The 19,787-nt window shown below is 34.5% G+C and overlaps 1 protein-coding gene across 4 annotated transcripts in view; it reads left to right on the top strand.

Moving 5' to 3' along the window:
* The window catches only part of dpp6a (dipeptidyl-peptidase 6a), a 455,219-nt gene that overhangs the window by 417,067 nt on the left and 18,365 nt on the right, over window positions 1-19,787 (top strand). For all 4 annotated transcript variants that reach the window (XM_056450197.1, XM_056450196.1, XM_056450194.1 and 1 more), the window contains exons 13-21: window positions 6-113; window positions 2,075-2,166; window positions 4,226-4,273; window positions 5,115-5,233; window positions 10,331-10,378; window positions 14,916-15,014; window positions 15,099-15,168; window positions 18,529-18,723; window positions 18,890-18,944. In XM_056450197.1, the coding sequence (XP_056306172.1) occupies window positions 6-113; window positions 2,075-2,166; window positions 4,226-4,273; window positions 5,115-5,233; window positions 10,331-10,378; window positions 14,916-15,014; window positions 15,099-15,168; window positions 18,529-18,723; window positions 18,890-18,944 (834 nt within the window). The remainder of the gene's footprint in view (window positions 1-5; window positions 114-2,074; window positions 2,167-4,225; window positions 4,274-5,114; window positions 5,234-10,330; window positions 10,379-14,915; window positions 15,015-15,098; window positions 15,169-18,528; window positions 18,724-18,889; window positions 18,945-19,787) is intronic.

Genomic DNA, 19,787 nt, shown 5'->3' on the forward strand with positions numbered 1-19,787 from the left:
AACAGAACGAAGAGCCGCTGTTCTCTAAAGACGGTCTGAGGCTGTTCTTCACCAGAGCAATCCCGCAGGGAGGACGAGGGAAGTTTTTCCACATCTCCATGTCCATCTCACAGGTACAAACTTCAGCACTGGGTTATAATGGTTTAAACTTTTGGATGATGACTTCTTCTGGTTAATTCTCGAGCGATTTTTGTGCTCAAGTCTGCATTGATGCATCATCAATATCAAAACGCATCCGGGAACTTTCACACGTCCTCCGTTCTTGCGGTCTTGAGTTTGGAACTGAACTTTGGCAATTAACAATGACACGAGAACACAAGGACATAAGAACGCTAAAGAACATCAGAATATAGCATATAGAGAAGCAGCCAGTGATTATTGTAATGGCCATTACGGAACGTAAATGTTTGCACGTTGTCAGTGGAATAAAGAATAACGATAATACCAAAATTACATAATCTTTTAAAAAATCTGAATAAAATATTAAAATGTATTATGTATATATAAATTAATATCTATTTTGATAATTTTTTCATATTAAATATTATGATTATTATTGTTGGTATTTATTATTATTATTATTATTATTATTATTATTATTATTATTATTATTATTATTATTAAGTAATAATAATAATGATGATAATAATAATAATAATAAATATTGTTTTTGTTATTATTATTATTATTATTATTATTATTATTATTATTATTATTATTATTATTATTACAGATATTATAAAAATAGTAGTTGTTGTTGTTGTTGTTGTTGTTGTTGTTGTTGTTATTATTATTATTATTATTATTATTATTATTATTATTATTAAGTAATATTAATAATAATAATATTAATAATAATAATAATAATAATAAATATTGTTTTTGTTATTATTATTATTATTATTATCATTATTACAGATATTATAAAAATAGTAGTTTTTGTTGTTATTATTATTATTATTATTATTATTATTTGTATTATTATTATTATTATTATTATTATAGATATTGCTATTAATATTATTATAATTATTATTATTATTTGCCACCCACTGCGCCACCGTGCTGCCATATATATATATATATATATGACTTCACACAGAAAAAGCAACGTGTGCTGCATAACATCCCTTCATTGCAGAGACGCTATTGGTTAAGTAGAACTGGCAAAGTAGAACACGGAAACAGCGTTAAGCATAAAGTGCGAGTATGTTTGTGGTCTGGAGGTATTATAAAGTTGATGACAACAATATTGCTACAGCAAACTGTAAGATATGTAAACTTGGGATTGCCTGCCAGGTATTTTAAGTTGAGGTGCTATTTGTTTTTATGTTAGATTTTTTTATATATTTACTGTTGAACTAAAGTCCAAAAGGGAAGAATTGATGTTATTTATTACTTGATTGTTCAAGTTACCTCATAGAAGTGCTCTGTTTGTCAACAGACTTGTTGAATGTTAAAATAAGGTGGATTCAATAAAAAAATAAGGTCATACCAGATCTGTTTTTTTATGTATTATAGAAGTATCGGATCCAGTTTTGAAAATCAAATGACTCAGAATCGGACTCGAGGGCAAAAAAACCTGATCGGGACATCCCTAATTATTTATATTATTCTGAATTCGTATACTGTGATTATTTGTAGCATTGAAAGTTGGTTTTCACAGAACACAAGATCATAGTGACAGGTTTGATGATATTTCGATCAATAATGTTGATTCTGTTTAAACATATCTCAAAAAAATAGAAATAAAATAAAAATTCTACACACAGCATCAGTTGGTGACAAACATATAACAAGCCAGAAGCATATTAATTATACTCAATTTTATGTTTTACTGAAGAATAAAGTATTATTGATTTTTTAATTCAAACAAACTCTTTTATTTCTTTAAGTGTTATCATATTTTTGGCCCAACTAATCGCATTTTTGCAGTCAGCTGAATTAAATTGATAAATTTTCGTCATTTCTTCAAACATAGTGTGTTTTTCCAAACATGAATGTTTTGGATGAGCATAGCTTTGAGATCCTTTCAGTGTGACGGATGTCTGTTTAATTTGTTTTCTTCATGAAGCCCAACAGCAGCACAGATACTCTGCAGTCCATCACATCTGGAGACTGGGACGTCACGCAGGTTCTGGCATATGACGAGGACAGCCAGTTAATGTGAGCAAATCCATCGACAACACAATCTGAACATCAGCTATCGGTTTGTCATTAAGTCTTTTAAAGTCAAATCATAACCGGGGAATTCTGCCTAATCAGTCAATTACACAGTGTTTGGTTGGGATGCACTGAATGCAAATTATCTCACATATCAATTGATTAATTGGCTTTGTACTGTTTGATAAATATGTGATTATTATTATTTAAAATTGTTTTTTTCATTTCACTTGATGCTATCAAGACCTATCGCTATGGCCAGACAGAATTTGCAGATATTTTTTGCTATTTTGTAAAAAAAAAATCTGCGCATTGATGCAGAACGTGTAGCCAAACCTTTGGTCACTCATGCCAGTGCCAAACTACGGTTTTAATGGTGCCAGCACCAAAAATCTTGGGCTGTGGACAATGTGAAACATGTATTGTTCTCTGATGAGTCCACCTTCACTGTCTTTCCCATATCCGGGAGAGTTACAGTGTGGAGAAGCCGCAAAGAAGCAAACCACCCAGACTGTTACATGCCCAGATCTAAGCATGGGTGAACTAAAAACACAGTAACAGAACATTTTAAACATTAAAATAAAGAAAAAAAAATACTTTTTAACTTAGAATTTAAGGTTTAATCCAATTAGAATCATTTGTTTGGTAAACAAAGGAAGTCTCTCATATAATCAGAATATTAAAAAGACAGAAAAGATTACTTTACAACCTGTATTGAAAGTAAATCAAATAAACATTTGCATATTAATTAAAAAATTACTGAAATAAATATATATTTACACAAGTAAATGTAGAAAGACTCAAAGAAATCAACAAATCAGATGCTGTGTGGGCCAACCCACATCAACAAAAAAAAATGTTGGTGCTTGTTCAAACTACTTATTTAAAATAAGCTAAAATACCACCATTCTTGAGATTTTTGGGGGTCAACTGAATTGATTTTTGTTCAATCCGCTTAAATTTGCTAAATAAACTTAACTGATTTGTGTTGGGACAACATGAATGAATTGTGTGGAACCCTGCATTACTACAGTGTATCGCTTTTATATACCCTCCTACAACATTCTCCATTCTCATAAGAAACACAAATTTTTTCAAATTCAGTTCATTCTCAGTTGACTTCTAATAAACTGGACTACACTAAATGAGGGTTCTTCATTGACTGAGGGTTTATTTTTAATGTTTTAATTCAACAAAATGTTCTTTATAGTGAAAGGAGTTCTTTAAAATGTTGTTCACAGCAAGACAAAAAGACACGTTGTGGAAATCTAAAACACCTCTTTTGGAACCTTAATTTTAGAGCGTACATTATAAATATAATTTATTTTCAGTACAGTGCCATTTATCAGAGTGTCTTCCCTAAACATGTTGAACACTTTTGGAACTTCCAAATGCAACTGTGCATTTCGGTAAAACAATATTATTGACTATAATGAATAAAGGGACACATCAATACTTTAAAAAGTATACTATCATGACCAAAAAGTGCACTTTACAGTAAAATCTAAACTCTGTTTTCCCCGTGTCAGTGTGGGTTTACTGCAGGTACTCCGGGGTATTCACACAACCCAAATACATACGAGTATGACAAATTGAAGATTCTAAATTGTCCCTCCCCTGGCTTGTGGGTAATAAAAGACTTAACTGGTTCTTGTCATGAATAGATGCCAAAATGGCAGAAAGGATAAATAAAACTGTTTTATTAAATAAATAAATAAATAAATAAATAAATAAATAAATAAATAAATAAATAAATAAATAAATAAATAAATAAATAAATAAATAAATAAATGAAGATTCAAACTAATCTGTAATTACAAATAACTATCTTAATAAAAAAAATCCACAGACATTTCAATATAAATATATATATTGAATATTAGAATTATGTGCTTTAGCGGAGCATAAATGCAAATATTTGTTTTGACAGTACACTTTCACTATAATTAAATAAGTTCTCTGTTTGTAAATTGAATGCAAAAGTGTTCACTATATATATATCTTTGTATAGATGGAAAGTCTTGTGTGGAAAATGTTTTGACTGTGTTGTTTGTATGATCAGATATTTCCTCAGCACTGAGGATGACCCTAAAAGAAGACATCTCTACAGGTACTTATAAACGCACACATATAGATATACAGATGAACACAAAATTTATCAGTCCTCCTATGACATGTATATAATTTTACAAACATTTTTTGTTTAACAGGGCACTGAAATGTTCACAGGATTTCAGAAAGAAAGAAAGTCCTGTTTCTCAAAGTTTTGCTGGAATAAAATCAGTTTTTACATTCTACGAGTAAACCACTGTTGTCCAGTGACTTGCCTAATTATCCCAATAAACCTTAAGCCATTACATTAACCTTTAAGCTGAATACTAGGATATTGAAAATAATAATATACTGTCATTATAGCAAAAACAAAAGAAATTAGTTATTAAAATGATTATGTCTTAACCCTTGTGGGCTGTTGGGCATGTTTTCATCCACTCTGGGATGATTTTGAGTCTTAATTTGGCCACAATTTTCTCCATGTTTCATCAAATGGATTGATTTTTGATTGATTTGACACATATTTTGGGGAAATGCTTTGAAAATTTGCCAAGATTCAACAATACACTCTTGGTAAATTTGACTCAATAGTAAAAATTACAAATTATGCCTCTTCCTAACAATCAAGAATGTATGATTATATGGTGTCATGTAATTATAAAGGAAATCAAAATGGGGCAAAAACAGCCCCCAACATAATGAAAGGGTAGTAAATCTGAGCAGTACACAAGGGTTAAAAATGAGGCATTCTTCCATTAACCAGCGCTTGGGAAATATTTGAAAAAGAATCTAAATTTCACAGGGGGGCTAATAATTTTGCCTTCAACTTTATACGATCAAGCATGGTTTGTCACAGACTTGTTTTTCTGACAGTGTTAATGTGTCTGTGGTTGTTCCAGCGCAGACACAGTGGGCACCTTCAACCGTCGCTGTCTGTCCTGTGACTTCACTGATAGCTGTGGGTACGTCAGCGGATCCTTCAGTCCCACCATGGACTACTTCCTGCTCAACTGTAAAGGTAAACGTCTCTTTGCTTTTTCTCACTTTTTAAATATAAAGATTACAGTGAAAAAGGGGGAAATGGTCATGTGATGTATTTAAAATTACATTGTTCTGTTGATCTTATTAAAAATCATTGTTTTCTGTTTTCGCTTGATTTCATTAAAAAAAACAGTCCACATTGAATTCATTTAAAAGATCATTTCATTTCACACAAAAATATAGATTTACAGAACACACACTGGCTCTACTGAATGTCAACATTTTGTTTCATTTTTTAATGCTATATTATAATTTTTGTAGCAATTTTTTTTGTTAGTGTATAAAATAAAATGTGATATTGTATTTAGTAAATCTATTTAGTAAGTGCACTATATTCGTAATTGATTTGCAAGCAGCTAATTTGATTTTAGCTAATGTCTGGAAAAAATATATATATATATATATTTTGCTTAGATTAGATTAGATTCAACTTTATTGTCATTACACATGTACAAGTACAAGGTAACGAAATGCAGTTTCGGTCTAACCAGCAGTGCAGGATACAGGTATAAGTTATAAAGTGCAGTTATAGAAAAACTATGGTAATATTTACAGATGGATGTACTATGAACATTATATACAGGTTGTATTAGTTAGTTATTGTGTATATGGCTTTTCTTTAAAATAGCCTTTTGTTGTTTATCAATAAAAGTTGAACCAAACCATTTGAGCAAAACAAAAAGAAAAGTTTCTGTGTAATAATTTACAGTTTTCCCTTATTTATTTATTATATATTTATTATTTTTATTTATTAATTGTTATTGTTTTGTTTTTTATTCTATGTGAAATAATATAATAAATAAATAAAAGAAATGAAATAACATACGATAGCTTTTTATTTGATTCATTTATTCATTCATTATTTTATTTATTTATGCATGAATTTATTGTTTTTAATTATTTATTATTATTTATTTATTTAATAATTATTAATATTTTATTTTATGTAAGGTAAAATTACTAAATAAAAAAATAAAACATACGATAACGTAACATGTTAATTTTATTTATTTATTATTTTATTTATGTTTGTATACATTTATGTATTTATTTATTTATTATGTATTATTATTTGTTTATTATTTGTGATTTTATTTTATTTTATTATATAAAATAATAAAATGAATAAATAAAATAACATCATAACATTTTATTTATTTATTTATTTATGCATTATATTGTTTATTTATTTATTATTTATTTATCCAAGTGTTACAGAGCATAAGTACAAAACAGATCAAATGTGACGTACAGCAAGTAACTGGCCTTTATTTTTTAACCGTTAGTTTGGTCAGTGAAGATGAGGAGAAAAGAAAAGAGTCTTTATCCTCATCATAACACTGACACTTTTTCAATAAACGTTTGTGAGTCGACACTGCGGTGAATGCCCGTTTAGAGCCCATAAACCTTTACTGTTATATGGTCTCTTGACAAGCTTTATACTTCTTTGATGAGTTCAGTGTTACACAAGCAGAAACAGAGACGGTGAGAGTGGACACGTTATCAAACAGGCCGTGTGTTTATTGTTCAACAGTGTACTTTTCATTCTACAAAGTGCTTCAATTATTTGGAAGGCTTGTTTCTACAGCAGCTGATTTGTTTTGAAGGCAGTCTGGAAGGCTTGAATGCTGCTGTGGTGGTATTCACTGAACCGTCTTTGACAGAACTTCTGGAAGAATGACTGTTGTGTTTACGGCCAGTGCCGTTGTGACACTTGTGAAAGCTTCATTGCAGATGCTCATTAACAAAAGCTTTTATGCACTTCTTTTTTTTCTTTGGGTTTAGTGACACAGCAGTCTTTCAAATTACTTTGGGAGCAGTTGTGAAATGACTGGAGAAATTGCTTTTGAGCGAACATTAGTTTTGACTTAAAGGTCCTGTGAAACTAAAATAAAGTTGTTTTTTTTAGTTGTTAGTATCAGTATGTTAGTCTTGAAGGGGGCCTATTATGCAAAAAATCACTTTTATGAGGGGGTTAACTCTTTGGACCCTATGTCCATTACAACGCACATCACATGTCAGCTCATGTTTTGTGTGGTTCCTGAGCATTTCATCTAATTTAAAGCCTGCAGTCCATAAGAGTGAACGATTGTCATCCAATCGGCATGTTGTAATTAAAAAAAATCCACTACACTAAAAAGCAGCGTGGCATCACTCCAAACACAGACGCAAGCTACATTTACAATCATTTTATTTAGATTTGTTGATATGTTTGCCAGTATTTTATAGATTGTATGTAAAAATGAGGGATTCCACTTATTAAAGTTTCAAGAGTTCACACTTAGATATTGTTTGACAACTGTTAGCAGGTTTGGCATGCTGTCCGGGAGAGAACCCTGAGCTCGGAGATAGTTGAGCCCAGGGCTCCTGCCTGGTCCATAGAGCATGTGAGGGGAGTACGAGATCAGGTGGTTCTCGAGAGCTCCCTGTGGTAAAGGAGAAGGGGTGGATGGGGGAAGTAGTTCTAGCTAGGCTACTTATAGTGAGTTGGATCAATCTGATTGGCTAACTAATGCCTGTAGATAAGTGGCCAGCTGCAGTCAATCATATCTCGAAATTAGTTTGTGAAACTTCACTTAAAATCTTTTGTAACATTGCAAGCTTTAGATTAGGATTTTTAAAAATATGTCTTATTCATGATTTCAGATGCAGAATATACAGATCTTGAAGTTCTAGAGCATATAGCAGATGGAAATATCTTAGATGTGGACATTATGCGGAGTGATGAGGATGATAAAGATAAAGTTTGTTATAAACAGAATGCATTTTGTACAAAAACTTCGAAATTAAAGTAAAAATTATACAAATTTAATGTTTGTGATTTTTACAAATAAATTTCAAGATTATACCAGCAATCATGTATGTTTTAACTGTATTTTATGTTGGTATAATGTTTGGGAAGTGCAAGTGTTCTGACCTGATGTCCATTGAAATGGACTAAATATATACAGTATATACAGCTGAAGTCAGAATTATTAGCCCCCGTTTATTTTTTGTAATTTCTGTTAAACAGAGAGAAGTTTTTTTTTTCCAACATTTCCAAACATAAGTTTTAATAACTCATTTCTAATAACTGATTTATTTAATCTTTGCCATGAAGACAGTAAATAATATTTGACTAGATATTTTTCAAGACACTAGTAGTCAGCTTAAAGTGACATTTAAAGGCTTAACTTAGTTAATTACGTTAACTAGGCAGGCTAGGGTAATTAGGCAAGTTATTGTATAATTATAGTTTGTTCTGTAGACCACGGTTTCCCAACCCTGTTCCTGGAGGCACACCAACAGTACATATTTTGGATGTCTCCCTTTTCTGACCCATTAACTCCAGGTGTTGGAGTCTCTTCTGATGTTATGATAAGTTGATTCAGTTGTGTTTGATTAGGGAGAGGTTTAAAATGTGTACTGTTGGTGTGCCTTCAGGAACAGGGTTGGGAAACACTGCTGTAGACTATCGAAAACAATATATAGCTTAAGAGCTAATAGTTTTGACCTTAAAATGGGTTTTATTATTATTATTATTATTATTATTATTATTATTATTATTATTATTAAAAACTGCTTTTATTCTAGCCAAAATAAAACAAATAAGACTTTCTCCAGAAGAAAAAATATTATCAGGCATACTGTGAAAATTTCTTTGCCCTGTTAAACATAATTTGGAAAATATATAAAAAAAGAAAACAAAATTCAAAGGGAGGCTAATAATTCTGACTTCAACTGTACTTAAAGGGTGTTGAATTTTTTATATTATGATTTGGTCTCGTTTATAGGAGCCTCAAGAACTATGAAAACATACTTCTATATTTTTCTAAAACTTGGAACATAATTAAGGTTTGAAGGGGCCGAACACAGTTGCGTGGCAACCGTCTGTGAATATAACCAGCTTCTAATGGTAAAAAGTTTTTGGTTTTATTTCGTATAATCACTCTTCATAAAAACAGTCTGCCGAAACACTTTGATTGACGTTCTCCCTTTGTACGTGTCATCAGAGGGGAAAGCCCCACCCATTAGTGATGATCTCTCCCTCATTAGCATAGGACATTAGTCTGGCACTATGCTGACACGTAGGCATTTGTAGTTCTTCCTTTGAAAAAATTACTGGAAGCACAATCTCATTTGATTAGAAATGACAGTCAGCACACAATGGATCAAAACCTAAAAGGGGCAGTTTCAAAGAGTTATAAAGCATTATTTGTGTGGTATTTTAAGCTGAAACTTCACCTACACACTCTAGGGCCGGGGTCACCAAACTTGTTCCTGGAGGGCCGATGTCCTGCAGATTTTAGCTCCAACCCTAATCAAACACACCTGAACAAGGTCTTACTAGGTATACTTGAAACACCCAGGCAGGTGTTTTGAGGCAAGTTGGAGCTAAACCCTGGAGGGAAACCGGCCCTGCAGGACCGAGATTGGTGACCCCTGCTCTAAGGACATCAGAGACTTATTTGACATCTTGTAAAAAGGAGCATAATAGTTCCCCTTTAATGATATTAATAAGCTATTGTGCTCCAAAACAGTAACACAATTCGCATTTAGAAGATATAAACCTGATATTAGCATCTAAAGATTGCAGACAGTCGCCTCCGCCTAAATGGATCAACAATTCTGTTTGATATCACCTCATACTTCAGTTTCTCATCAAACCTTCTGACCAATTAAATGCCTCTGGTGTCTGACATGCCCCGCCCCTTCAAGATGTGTATAATTTGCTTTTTATTTGATGCACTTTGTTTCAAGCTGGCTGAGCTGTGATGAAACAAAACACTATTGTCTTTTTTTAATAAAGGGAAGGGGTTACTATGTGTCCCGCCCTGCCTACATGTTTCAGTTTGGATTACTTCAAATTTGGAATAAAAATTGCGCACTTCATGGGACCTTTTAAAAGAAAATACAACCCTGCACCTGTGATTTCTAATTGATTTTTTTTTTACAATTGAACAACGGAGATGCTGACTTACAGTACAAACAAAACAAATCTAAATAGTTTAATTTGCAAAGCTTTGTTCGATAACTACAGTATGAAAATCTGTTGCGTGTTTATTTACTGATGATTGTGTTGGTGTGTTGTCAGGTCCTGGAGTTCCATATGCTGCAGTTTACAGCACCCATGACAGACAGAGTGAGTATCCAGCCTTCATCCATTCCCTCGGTCTAGTGTGTGTGTGTGTATATATATATATATATATATATATATATATATATATATATATATATATATATATATATATATATATATATATATATATATATATATATATATATATATATATGCGTGTGTGTGTGTAAGTTTTTATGACAATGATAAAAATGTATATAAAGACATGGGTGTGACACAGGTATTACAAAGAGAATGTGACTATGAGGACATTGCCCATTTCCCTGTTTCTTCACAAGACAAATTCTATTGGGTATTTTTTTAATAATTCAATAATTGCTATTATCATTGTTTTTTGTCATTGAAAAATGCAGTTTCTGGGTCCTTACGTCCAGCAAAGCAATACATTTTGACATTGTGGGGACATTTTTTGGTCCCCATGAGAAAAAAAGGCTCATAAATCGCACATAATTAAAAATAAAAAACATTATGTAAATGGAAAGTCCCCATGAAGGTAGCTAAACAAGTGTGTGTGTGTGTGTGTGTGTGCCTGTGCGTGTGTGGGCGTATACAGTATGTATGTGGGAGAGAGAGAGAATGACACGTGTGTGTCCAAACGTCCCCACAAGTATAATAATGCCATTTTTTTAACATTAACTAATAGAACCTTAGCGACACGGTGGTTCAGTGGTTAGCACTGTCGCCTCATAGCAAGAAGGTCGCTGGTTCAAGTCCCAGCTGGGCGAGTTGGCATTTCTGTGTGGAGTTTGAATGTTCTCCTCATGTTCGTATGGGTTTCCTCTGGGTGGCCTGGTTTCCCCCACAGTTCAAAGACATGCGCTATACAGTAGGTGAATTGAATAAACTAAATTGTCCGTAGTGTACGTGTGTGAATGTGAGAGTATATGGATGTTTCCCAGTACTGGATTGCAGCTGGATCCGCTGTGTAAAACATATTCTGGATAAGTCGGTGGTTCATTCCACTGTGGCGACCCCGGATGAATAAAGGGACTAAGCTGAAAATGACTGAATGAATAATGGAACCTTATTATAAAGTGTTAGCATTTTGTTTGAAGTATCATGTTTGCTTAAGGCATTATAGAAATTTTGCCAGCCATTACAGACCTCATTGGTTGTCCCTCCCAAAACTGCTTGGAATTAAGCAATTAGAAGATTGCCGAGTTCAGGTGAATGCTCTTATTACCAACCTCTGCACAGCTAAACTCACACACACACACACACACACACTCGTCTCCATTGCATTAGTCTATATACCCACAGCATTTCAATTGAAAAAAAAACTCCTCCCAGGCCTGCCATAGGCCACGTGTGATTGAGTCACCCTACACACAGCCACTCTCACACACTGAGAGCACTCACAGATGATTGGATTACTGCCAGACACACACCATGACTTCTATAAAATGTGACCTCCTTTTGTAAGAGGCTGGTAATTGTGTTATTATGTATGTAATATCCTGTAAGCCCACAAATATCACAACGAGAGCCTGATTCAGTGTGACACCCGCCACTGAAGTCATCTGTGTGTGTGGAATGCTTATAAAAGCAGCTTGGTTGCAGTTGAATCTAAAGTTCATGTCATAGAGTACAGATACTTAATAAATGACCTACTATAAATCAAAAGGAATTAAAGTATGCTATATATTTTTGTTTTCACAGGCTTTGGAGACGTAACGTAAATTTCGCTTTTAAATAATAGGTCACCTATTGCTTTCATCATGAGCCACGGCTGTGTTCAAAATGGCATCAATGTTTTCAAAGTGCACTGCGAAGGGAGCGCAACTGTAAACATGAAGATCACTAAAACTGAACTGTAAAAATACTTTGAAAGCACTTTACACCTAAGAGAGATGACTTTAATGCTTTTTTTAAAAATTATTACAGGTTTAAATGTCAGAACGTTCTAAATGAATAGGGCATGGGGGGATAACTGGGAATAAAACACAGCCAGGAACTATGTTTCTAACTACAGCTCTAGAGGTGTAGTTGCATGCTTACAATTTTGCGACACAGTCTGCGAATGTTCGTCGGAACGATGGATTTGGGAAATGCCAAATCAACGAACAATGCTTGTTACGACAGAACTTGCGACCTTAGTTGGCTAATGATGGATTTGGGAAATGGCGACGTTGAGTTAAGTGACTACATTAGTGGACTGACTCATTATCAAGGGATTTTATGAGCAAGTTTAACACAACAGATTGTTTATTTTTGCTGTTAGATATCATTTCAGAGCAAGTTACTAAAGGTGTCATGAATGGATGATGTCTAATTCCAGTCTTCTTGAATGTTTTTCAATGCACCTTCATTGTCGTACAGGTTGACATCATGACAACTGAGATCTTACAGTGTGAGATCATATTCATACTGCATTACAAACCACAATCATAAAGGATTATAAAAAATAAACAAGCAATGAAATTGTGTCCATGTTCACATACAAATTGTTGCTGTTTTCAGATGTGTGACTGTCAATAGTATTTGTGCAATGGGAACAAGTATATGTTTTGTGAGCCTTGGGTCTGAACAGGTGCTGATAAGCTTGTCTTAAAATGAGACCCTCCACCACAATGTGCTCTTAATTGTTACGGTCACTTCCAAAAGTCTATCGCTGCTGCTCAGAATGGAAGGTCTCTGTGTTTACAGCAGCAGACGGGATATCTGCTCTATTTCGTGCCTCTCTATCAGAAAAGCCAGCTGCTCACCAGCCTCTCACAAACATCTACAACCGCTTTTTGTTTTTATCCCAGAGCAATTTGCTGCTCATTTCTGCAGGTTTGAGGAGGTTTTGTAAGTGCTTGCAGATGCTTGGTTTGAGATAACGAGTGAATTTTGTTTTGGTTTGGGTTTGTAGTTTTCCCTGAAGTTTCACAAACACACAGTGAACTCCTGGAGACTCACACACTCTACCATCATCACTAAACACATGTTAAGCTGTCCAGGAAAAGCAGGAGTAGAATTGTGCATGGGCCCTTAGAATCGTCCTAACTCCACACCCCCTTCTAGCAGTACCCCTGGTCAGGACCAGTGGCACAACAACATAAAACAATGAACAAAGCAAAGATCAAAAATCACGGAAGGACAAGGCAAGGAAAACACTCTGTGTGCTGTTTTTAAAGTCCATCTGATTAGTCCATCATGAGCTGTGTGTGTGTGTGTAATGCGGGGGAATCAGGAACTGGTGTGTCTGAGGTGCATGATGGGAGTTGTAGTTCATTAAATTGTCATTCCCTGAAGTTTTTCTGTCGTAATTTGACCAATAATTCAGTTATAATTCACTCTTTTCACACCAGTTCTGTATAATATATCATATTTATAATATTTATATATATTAGGGATGTCACAATATCTTTTGTCACGAGATTAAACATCGCAACAAGATTTCCCATCGAGGTGCAAATTTGTCTCATGAGTTGAGATGTTGGCATGACGGAGCATGAAAGTGAAACTAGCATTGTATATTGGAGGCAGGGTTAGACTTCAAGTCTTTGAGATTAGACAAATCGAGTGCTTTGCACACACCTGGAAACCCAGACTGGCCTAGGTGTTGCATGTCACTCAGTTGCTTGAGCGGGGGTTACATAACCGCTTTATTTCACTGGAGTTCAACAGCTACCTCGACACATACATTAACATGCAATGGAATATCACTTTAAATATGCTGAAAGTCATAATCATCGTAAACACAAATCGAATTAATAGTATTCCTATTTTAGTCGCATTATTGAAGTGCTGTACACACATGTAAACATCTTAAACCATTACCAGCGTGTAGAAATTAAGCACATTTTGTGATTGGATAAGCCACACACACACACACAGCTGTTTGACACCATTTGTTGCACTTACCAAGTCAGTAAAAGACCACAGGTCACACATATGACCTGAGTTCACACATGCGCACACACCAACACACAAACACACAGTGAACTCCTGGAGACTCACACACTCTACCATCATCACCAAACACATTTTAAGCTGTCCAGGAAAAGCAAGAGTAGAATTGTGCGTGGGCCCTTAGAATCCTCCTAACTCCGAGCAGCACCCCTAGTCAGGACCGGCGGCAATACAACATAAAACAATGAACAAAGCAAAGATCAAAAATCACGAAAGGACAAGGCAAGGAAAACACTCTGTGTGCTGTTTTTATAGTCCATCTGATTAGTCCATCATGAGCTACCAGCTGTGTGTGTGTAATCACGGGAAATCAGGAACTGGTGTGTCTGAGTTGCATGATGGGAGTTGTAGTTCATTAAATTGTCATGTGTAGTTCTCTAAATTTACAAATTTATAGACATGGGTCAAAGTGATGCAAAATGCTAGTTAGTGTTACAAATTGAATGAGATTAAGTACTGCAGCTATGATGAAGGATAAGGTTTTGGGCCAAATAGCCTCTATATAATTTATATTATATTATATTATATTATATTAACAGAGAAGTCAAATTTTTCTAATTTTTCTTTCCATTCTAGCAGGAAACTGTGGCTTTAATGAACAGTTTCAAATCACACAATGATTGGTTTCTGTCTTGTTTTCCAGAGGTGCGTGACATTGAGTTGAATCTGAACCTGAGGAGAAAGGTGAACTCCATGCAGATGCCAAGAGTGGAATACAGGGAGATAAACATAGAGGATTATAGTATGTGTTAATTAAATCCTGCTACAATGCTGAATTTAGCTTGCTTTAAAATGATTAAGAAGGTTATTAATATCTCATACACAGGCCTCAGCGTGCAGATCCTGAAACCTGCAGGCTTCATAGACACGTCACATTACCCACTTCTGCTCCATGTGTGAGTAAATGTCATGAAACATTCTCTTGTTACACAACAACCCACACAAACCTCATGTTTTATGCAGAAAAGTGTGTCAGGTTCCAACAGCTTCTCTCTCAAATCCCCAATGAACTTCCATCTAGGTTGGTCCCTCATTAAAAAAGTCATAATCTATACTTTTCTGTTGTTATTTCCCCCGAGTCCCACTTATAATGTTAGTCAAGGTTTATTGCATTTACCGAAAACCTAATTTAGTCATTAATTTAGTGCAAATAATTCTCTTTTTTGTGGAAATCATGTCTTTTATGATTGGTAAAAACACAAACATAAAATAGTGAAAGGTACATAAATGATTATGTAAATGAATGTGTATGTGTGTGTGTTTGAACATTTCACGATTTTTATTTATTTATTTTTGGTTGTTTAAATGAAAGGATTACTCCACTGAATGCCAAAGACTCCAAATATTATATATATTATAGATATAGAATAAAAAAAAAAAAATCTAATTATAAGCTGTATTTTTTAAATTAATTTCAAATTAAAATCTTAATAAGTCATATACACAGTACAAAATGCAGTAAATGCTTATACAATTACCCTTGACCTTAAAAAAAATACACCCTCGAAAAAACGAGATCACGACACCAACCTCATTTATGGTCGTTCTACACGTTATCATCCTCTAAAAAAATGTTTCGTCTTCTCAAGTCATTTACAACTTGCTCTTAATGGCAAATCTCCTCAAGTAATGACATCAACTTTTGTTTACAAGTTTGTGGGCGTTCGTGTAGTTGCTGTCATGTGACAGGATGGACTGTACCTCACGTTCATTTCATACAGATTACAAAACAAAAATAACGTTTGTTTTCAAGTGTAGTTGGTTCATTCAAAGTACAGATTTCAAGCTTAATGTAAATATTTCATATGAATGTGAAGCAAGTACTCGCTGAGATTCCAGCAGGTTAGTTGACAACCAAACTGTCGTAAAAGCTCAGATCATCCCCCGGAGTAACGTCAGTCTATAGCGATCGATGATTGGCTATTGTATTAGTAGGTGGGGCTTCATTCACCATATTGACCGTTACACTTTTCCACATTCAAAACTATATGAGTGACATATCTTGTGTATTCTTTAGTCTTTGATAGCAAATAAGTGACATTAATGTGTACAGAGGTGATCATTGTTAATGTGTTAATGTGATTTTTACAATTAAGTTTAAATAAATGATCCAGAAAGGAAGCTTTAACCACAAACTTTAGAATTTTGCTGTAATGCAATGAGCTCTATTATATCAAAGAGCAAATCCTGCTTTTCATGATATGAGCCCTTTAAAGATTGCGCTGCAGGTCATCCTATTAACACACTAACAGCAGACTCTCTCCAGCTCTCTGTTCCCACGCTGCGCTTCAGGACTCATCAAGAGTAAGAGTCTTACTCTGAAATAGACTTTAGTCTGTGCTATTAATCTTGTCTTTTCAGCCGTACACTTTCAGCCACTGTAATTACACCACAAATGAGTTCACCTGAAGCCTGCCTTCAATTAACCCACATCATACGTACTGCAGCAGACAATCACCTGTGCTCTATAGAGCCGCCAGTGAATTTAGATTGTGTGTTAGGTCTATAGCTGATATAGAGACGGCGTATCAGATTTCAGTCAACTGCCTGCCTATTCTCAGGGGGAAAAACATTACACTTCAGTACAGTTTTAAAGGAGCCATAGAAGGAATCTCTTGATACACCTAGTCATAGCTGAATAATAAGTTCAGTACATGGAATTGACATACTGTTAGCCTCAAGCACCCTTGATTTCTCGTTCTCATGTAAATGCTGTGAGTGTAAAGTCCTGTTGACTGTAACGATTCACATTGGATCATTAATATGCACGTCAACAATGATTTTGTCCTTAAAGTTAATATAAGCTTTTATTAAACATGTGGGACTCTTATTTTGAAAACTGGAGCGGCCGGAAGTGTAAAGGACAGCAGTTAATATATATATATATATATATACACACACTTATTATTTCACTTTTTGTGTGTTGTGTATGACCAAATGGGTTGTGGTTTCATAGTGTCCTATTGCAATTAGTCCTTGTTTCACAAGACTTTTTAGAGCCCAATCACTAAGAATTTACAAAATGTTTATCCGGTCACATCAAAAATAAACAAAGAAATAGTTCCTTAGTTATAAATTTAAAATTATTTTAAAAACTACTGCATACACAAAGTCATTTTTAAAAGAATCTCAAACTCTAGAAAGCAAGCTTTGCATTTTGTCCAGTCTATTTCGAAGGGAACCGATCACATCTGTTGCGTTTCCAGGCACAGTTGCTAATTCGCGCAAGAAAATAGGAGCACGCAAGCATTAAAACACTCGTGAGCATCACATCAGCTGTGCACGTGACACTAAAGCAAGGGAGAGTCTCTTTATCATCTTCATCAGTCTTTATAACTCAGAATTAAGACTTTAATTCTAAGAATTGTGAGTTTATATAATATTTCAAGTTTACATCTCACAATTCTGCAAGAAAAGAGTCAGAATTGCAAGTTTGCATCATGCATTTCTGAGATAAAATGACACAATATCCTTTTTTTAATTTTATGCTGTGGCAGGAACAGGCTTCTATACCTAAACGTTCTAAGATACATATGTGATATCTTCAAACGTCTCCCTATCTTTCTATGAGGAACATCGTTTTAAATATTTTAATGGTTTTCTCAACATATCTGTTGGCAAACTTGCAATCCTCTGACCATCATTGCTCATAATGAACTTTCTTGGATGCTGCTTTTGAACCACATCATAATTACAACCACCTGTTGACATCACCTGTTTCAAATGACATCATTATTTGCCCAATTTACCTGATTACTAGCACTAAATTGCTCCTGTGCAGACAAGTTGACCAGACAAAACATGAAACATTTTGTGTTCATATTGTCTGCAGTAAAATACAAGTCAAAGTCAATTTGCAAATGACTATTTTATTTTTTTATTCGCGTTTTCTATACTGTCCTAACTTTTTCTGATTTGGGGTTGTATATAATATGTATGTATACACATTATATATACATTTTAAGTAGGCCTACATTTCACACACTTTTTCACAATGGTAGGCAGCATTTTTATTTTTGGACAGCAGAGACACAATCTGATTCAACTGACTGAAAATGCATTAAAATATGGCCAATGTGCCTTGGACAACATGCCAGAATATGGCAATAATTGCCAGATATGTTTTCTAGATAGGCAGCTTACTTGAATTTGAGACAGTCAGTATGTTCCAGCACAAATACAATCCTTCTTTTTTTATTTTTTTTTTTTTATTTAAGAAAACCTCAGTGGTTTATCTTTGTTTCTGTCTATTTCAGAGATGGGACTCCAGGCAGTCAGTCGGTCTCAGAGCAGTTTCACATCGACTGGGCATCAGTGCTGGTCAGCAGTTTTGGGGTGGTTGCAGTGCGCTTTGATGGACGTGGAAGTGGCTTCCAGGGCACTAACTTGCTTCATAAGGTGCAGCGCAGGCTGGGGATGTTCGAGGAGAAAGACCAGCTGGATGTCCTCAGGTAGTTATTGGCCATCTGCACACCCAACACAGTGAAACTCCATCAGTGCCAACAAACAGCTGCGCAAACATGCTTAACTGCATGGCAGATCTACAGCCATTTTAAAATATACCAATTAATACCCAAGCATGTGATATGACTGTTTAACACTGTGTCTTTGTGTCAGTATTATGATGCAGGAGCCATATATTGACAAGACCAGAATTGGAGCTTTTGGACAGGTAATTACATTATTAATTTCTTTCACAATAGGTCATATATAATACACAACTTTCAGGAGTAAAAGATGTACAGTATTCAAACACAAGAGTGTTTGGTCACACTTTATTTTGATGGTCCGTTTGTTGAATTTTAGTTACATTGCAGCTACTTGCCAACTAATTCTCATTCGATCATACGTAGACTGTTAGGTTGGGGTAAGGGGTTAGTGTAAGTTGACTTGTACTTGCAAAGTTTCTTATCGTCAGTTAAATGTCTGTTGAAGGAGCATATCAACAGATATTAAGCAGACATTCGACTAATACTCAAATGGACCATCAAAACAAAGTGTTTTCTTGTTTTTTGTGACCAAAGGCTTATCTTTAGCAGTTTCAATCTTCCTAAAATGACTCCCATTTTATGTAGCAAACAGGATTTAAGGGTTAGTTCACACAAAATGAAAATTCTATTATTAATTACTCAGCCTCATGTCGTTTCAGTCCCCAGAGACTTCCAATCATGTTCAGAATACAAATTAAACCGGAGAGCTCTCTGACCGTCTATAGACTGCAATGGTGTTGAGACGTTCAAAGTGTCATAAATTACTTCGCTGTCGAATGCAGAATCCTGACTAAAATGGAACTGTTGACTGGTTTGCAACTGATTTAAAGTTATGTACATACACAGACAGCAATGTGTCCACCTTCCACACAAATAGCTGTTCTCGTGTGTAGACTTAACCAGCAGTTAGAATTTCAATTGCCAGAGCCCACCATATGTAATATATGTTATTTTTTAATTTAGTGTAGAAATGTCCTCTTAAGAGAAGTCCCAGATGACTGGATGAATATTCTTAAAGAATGTAC

The sequence above is a fragment of the Danio aesculapii genome, chromosome 24 (genome assembly GCF_903798145.1).
Source record: "Danio aesculapii chromosome 24, fDanAes4.1, whole genome shotgun sequence".
Classification (NCBI taxonomy): Eukaryota; Metazoa; Chordata; class Actinopteri; order Cypriniformes; family Danionidae; genus Danio; species Danio aesculapii.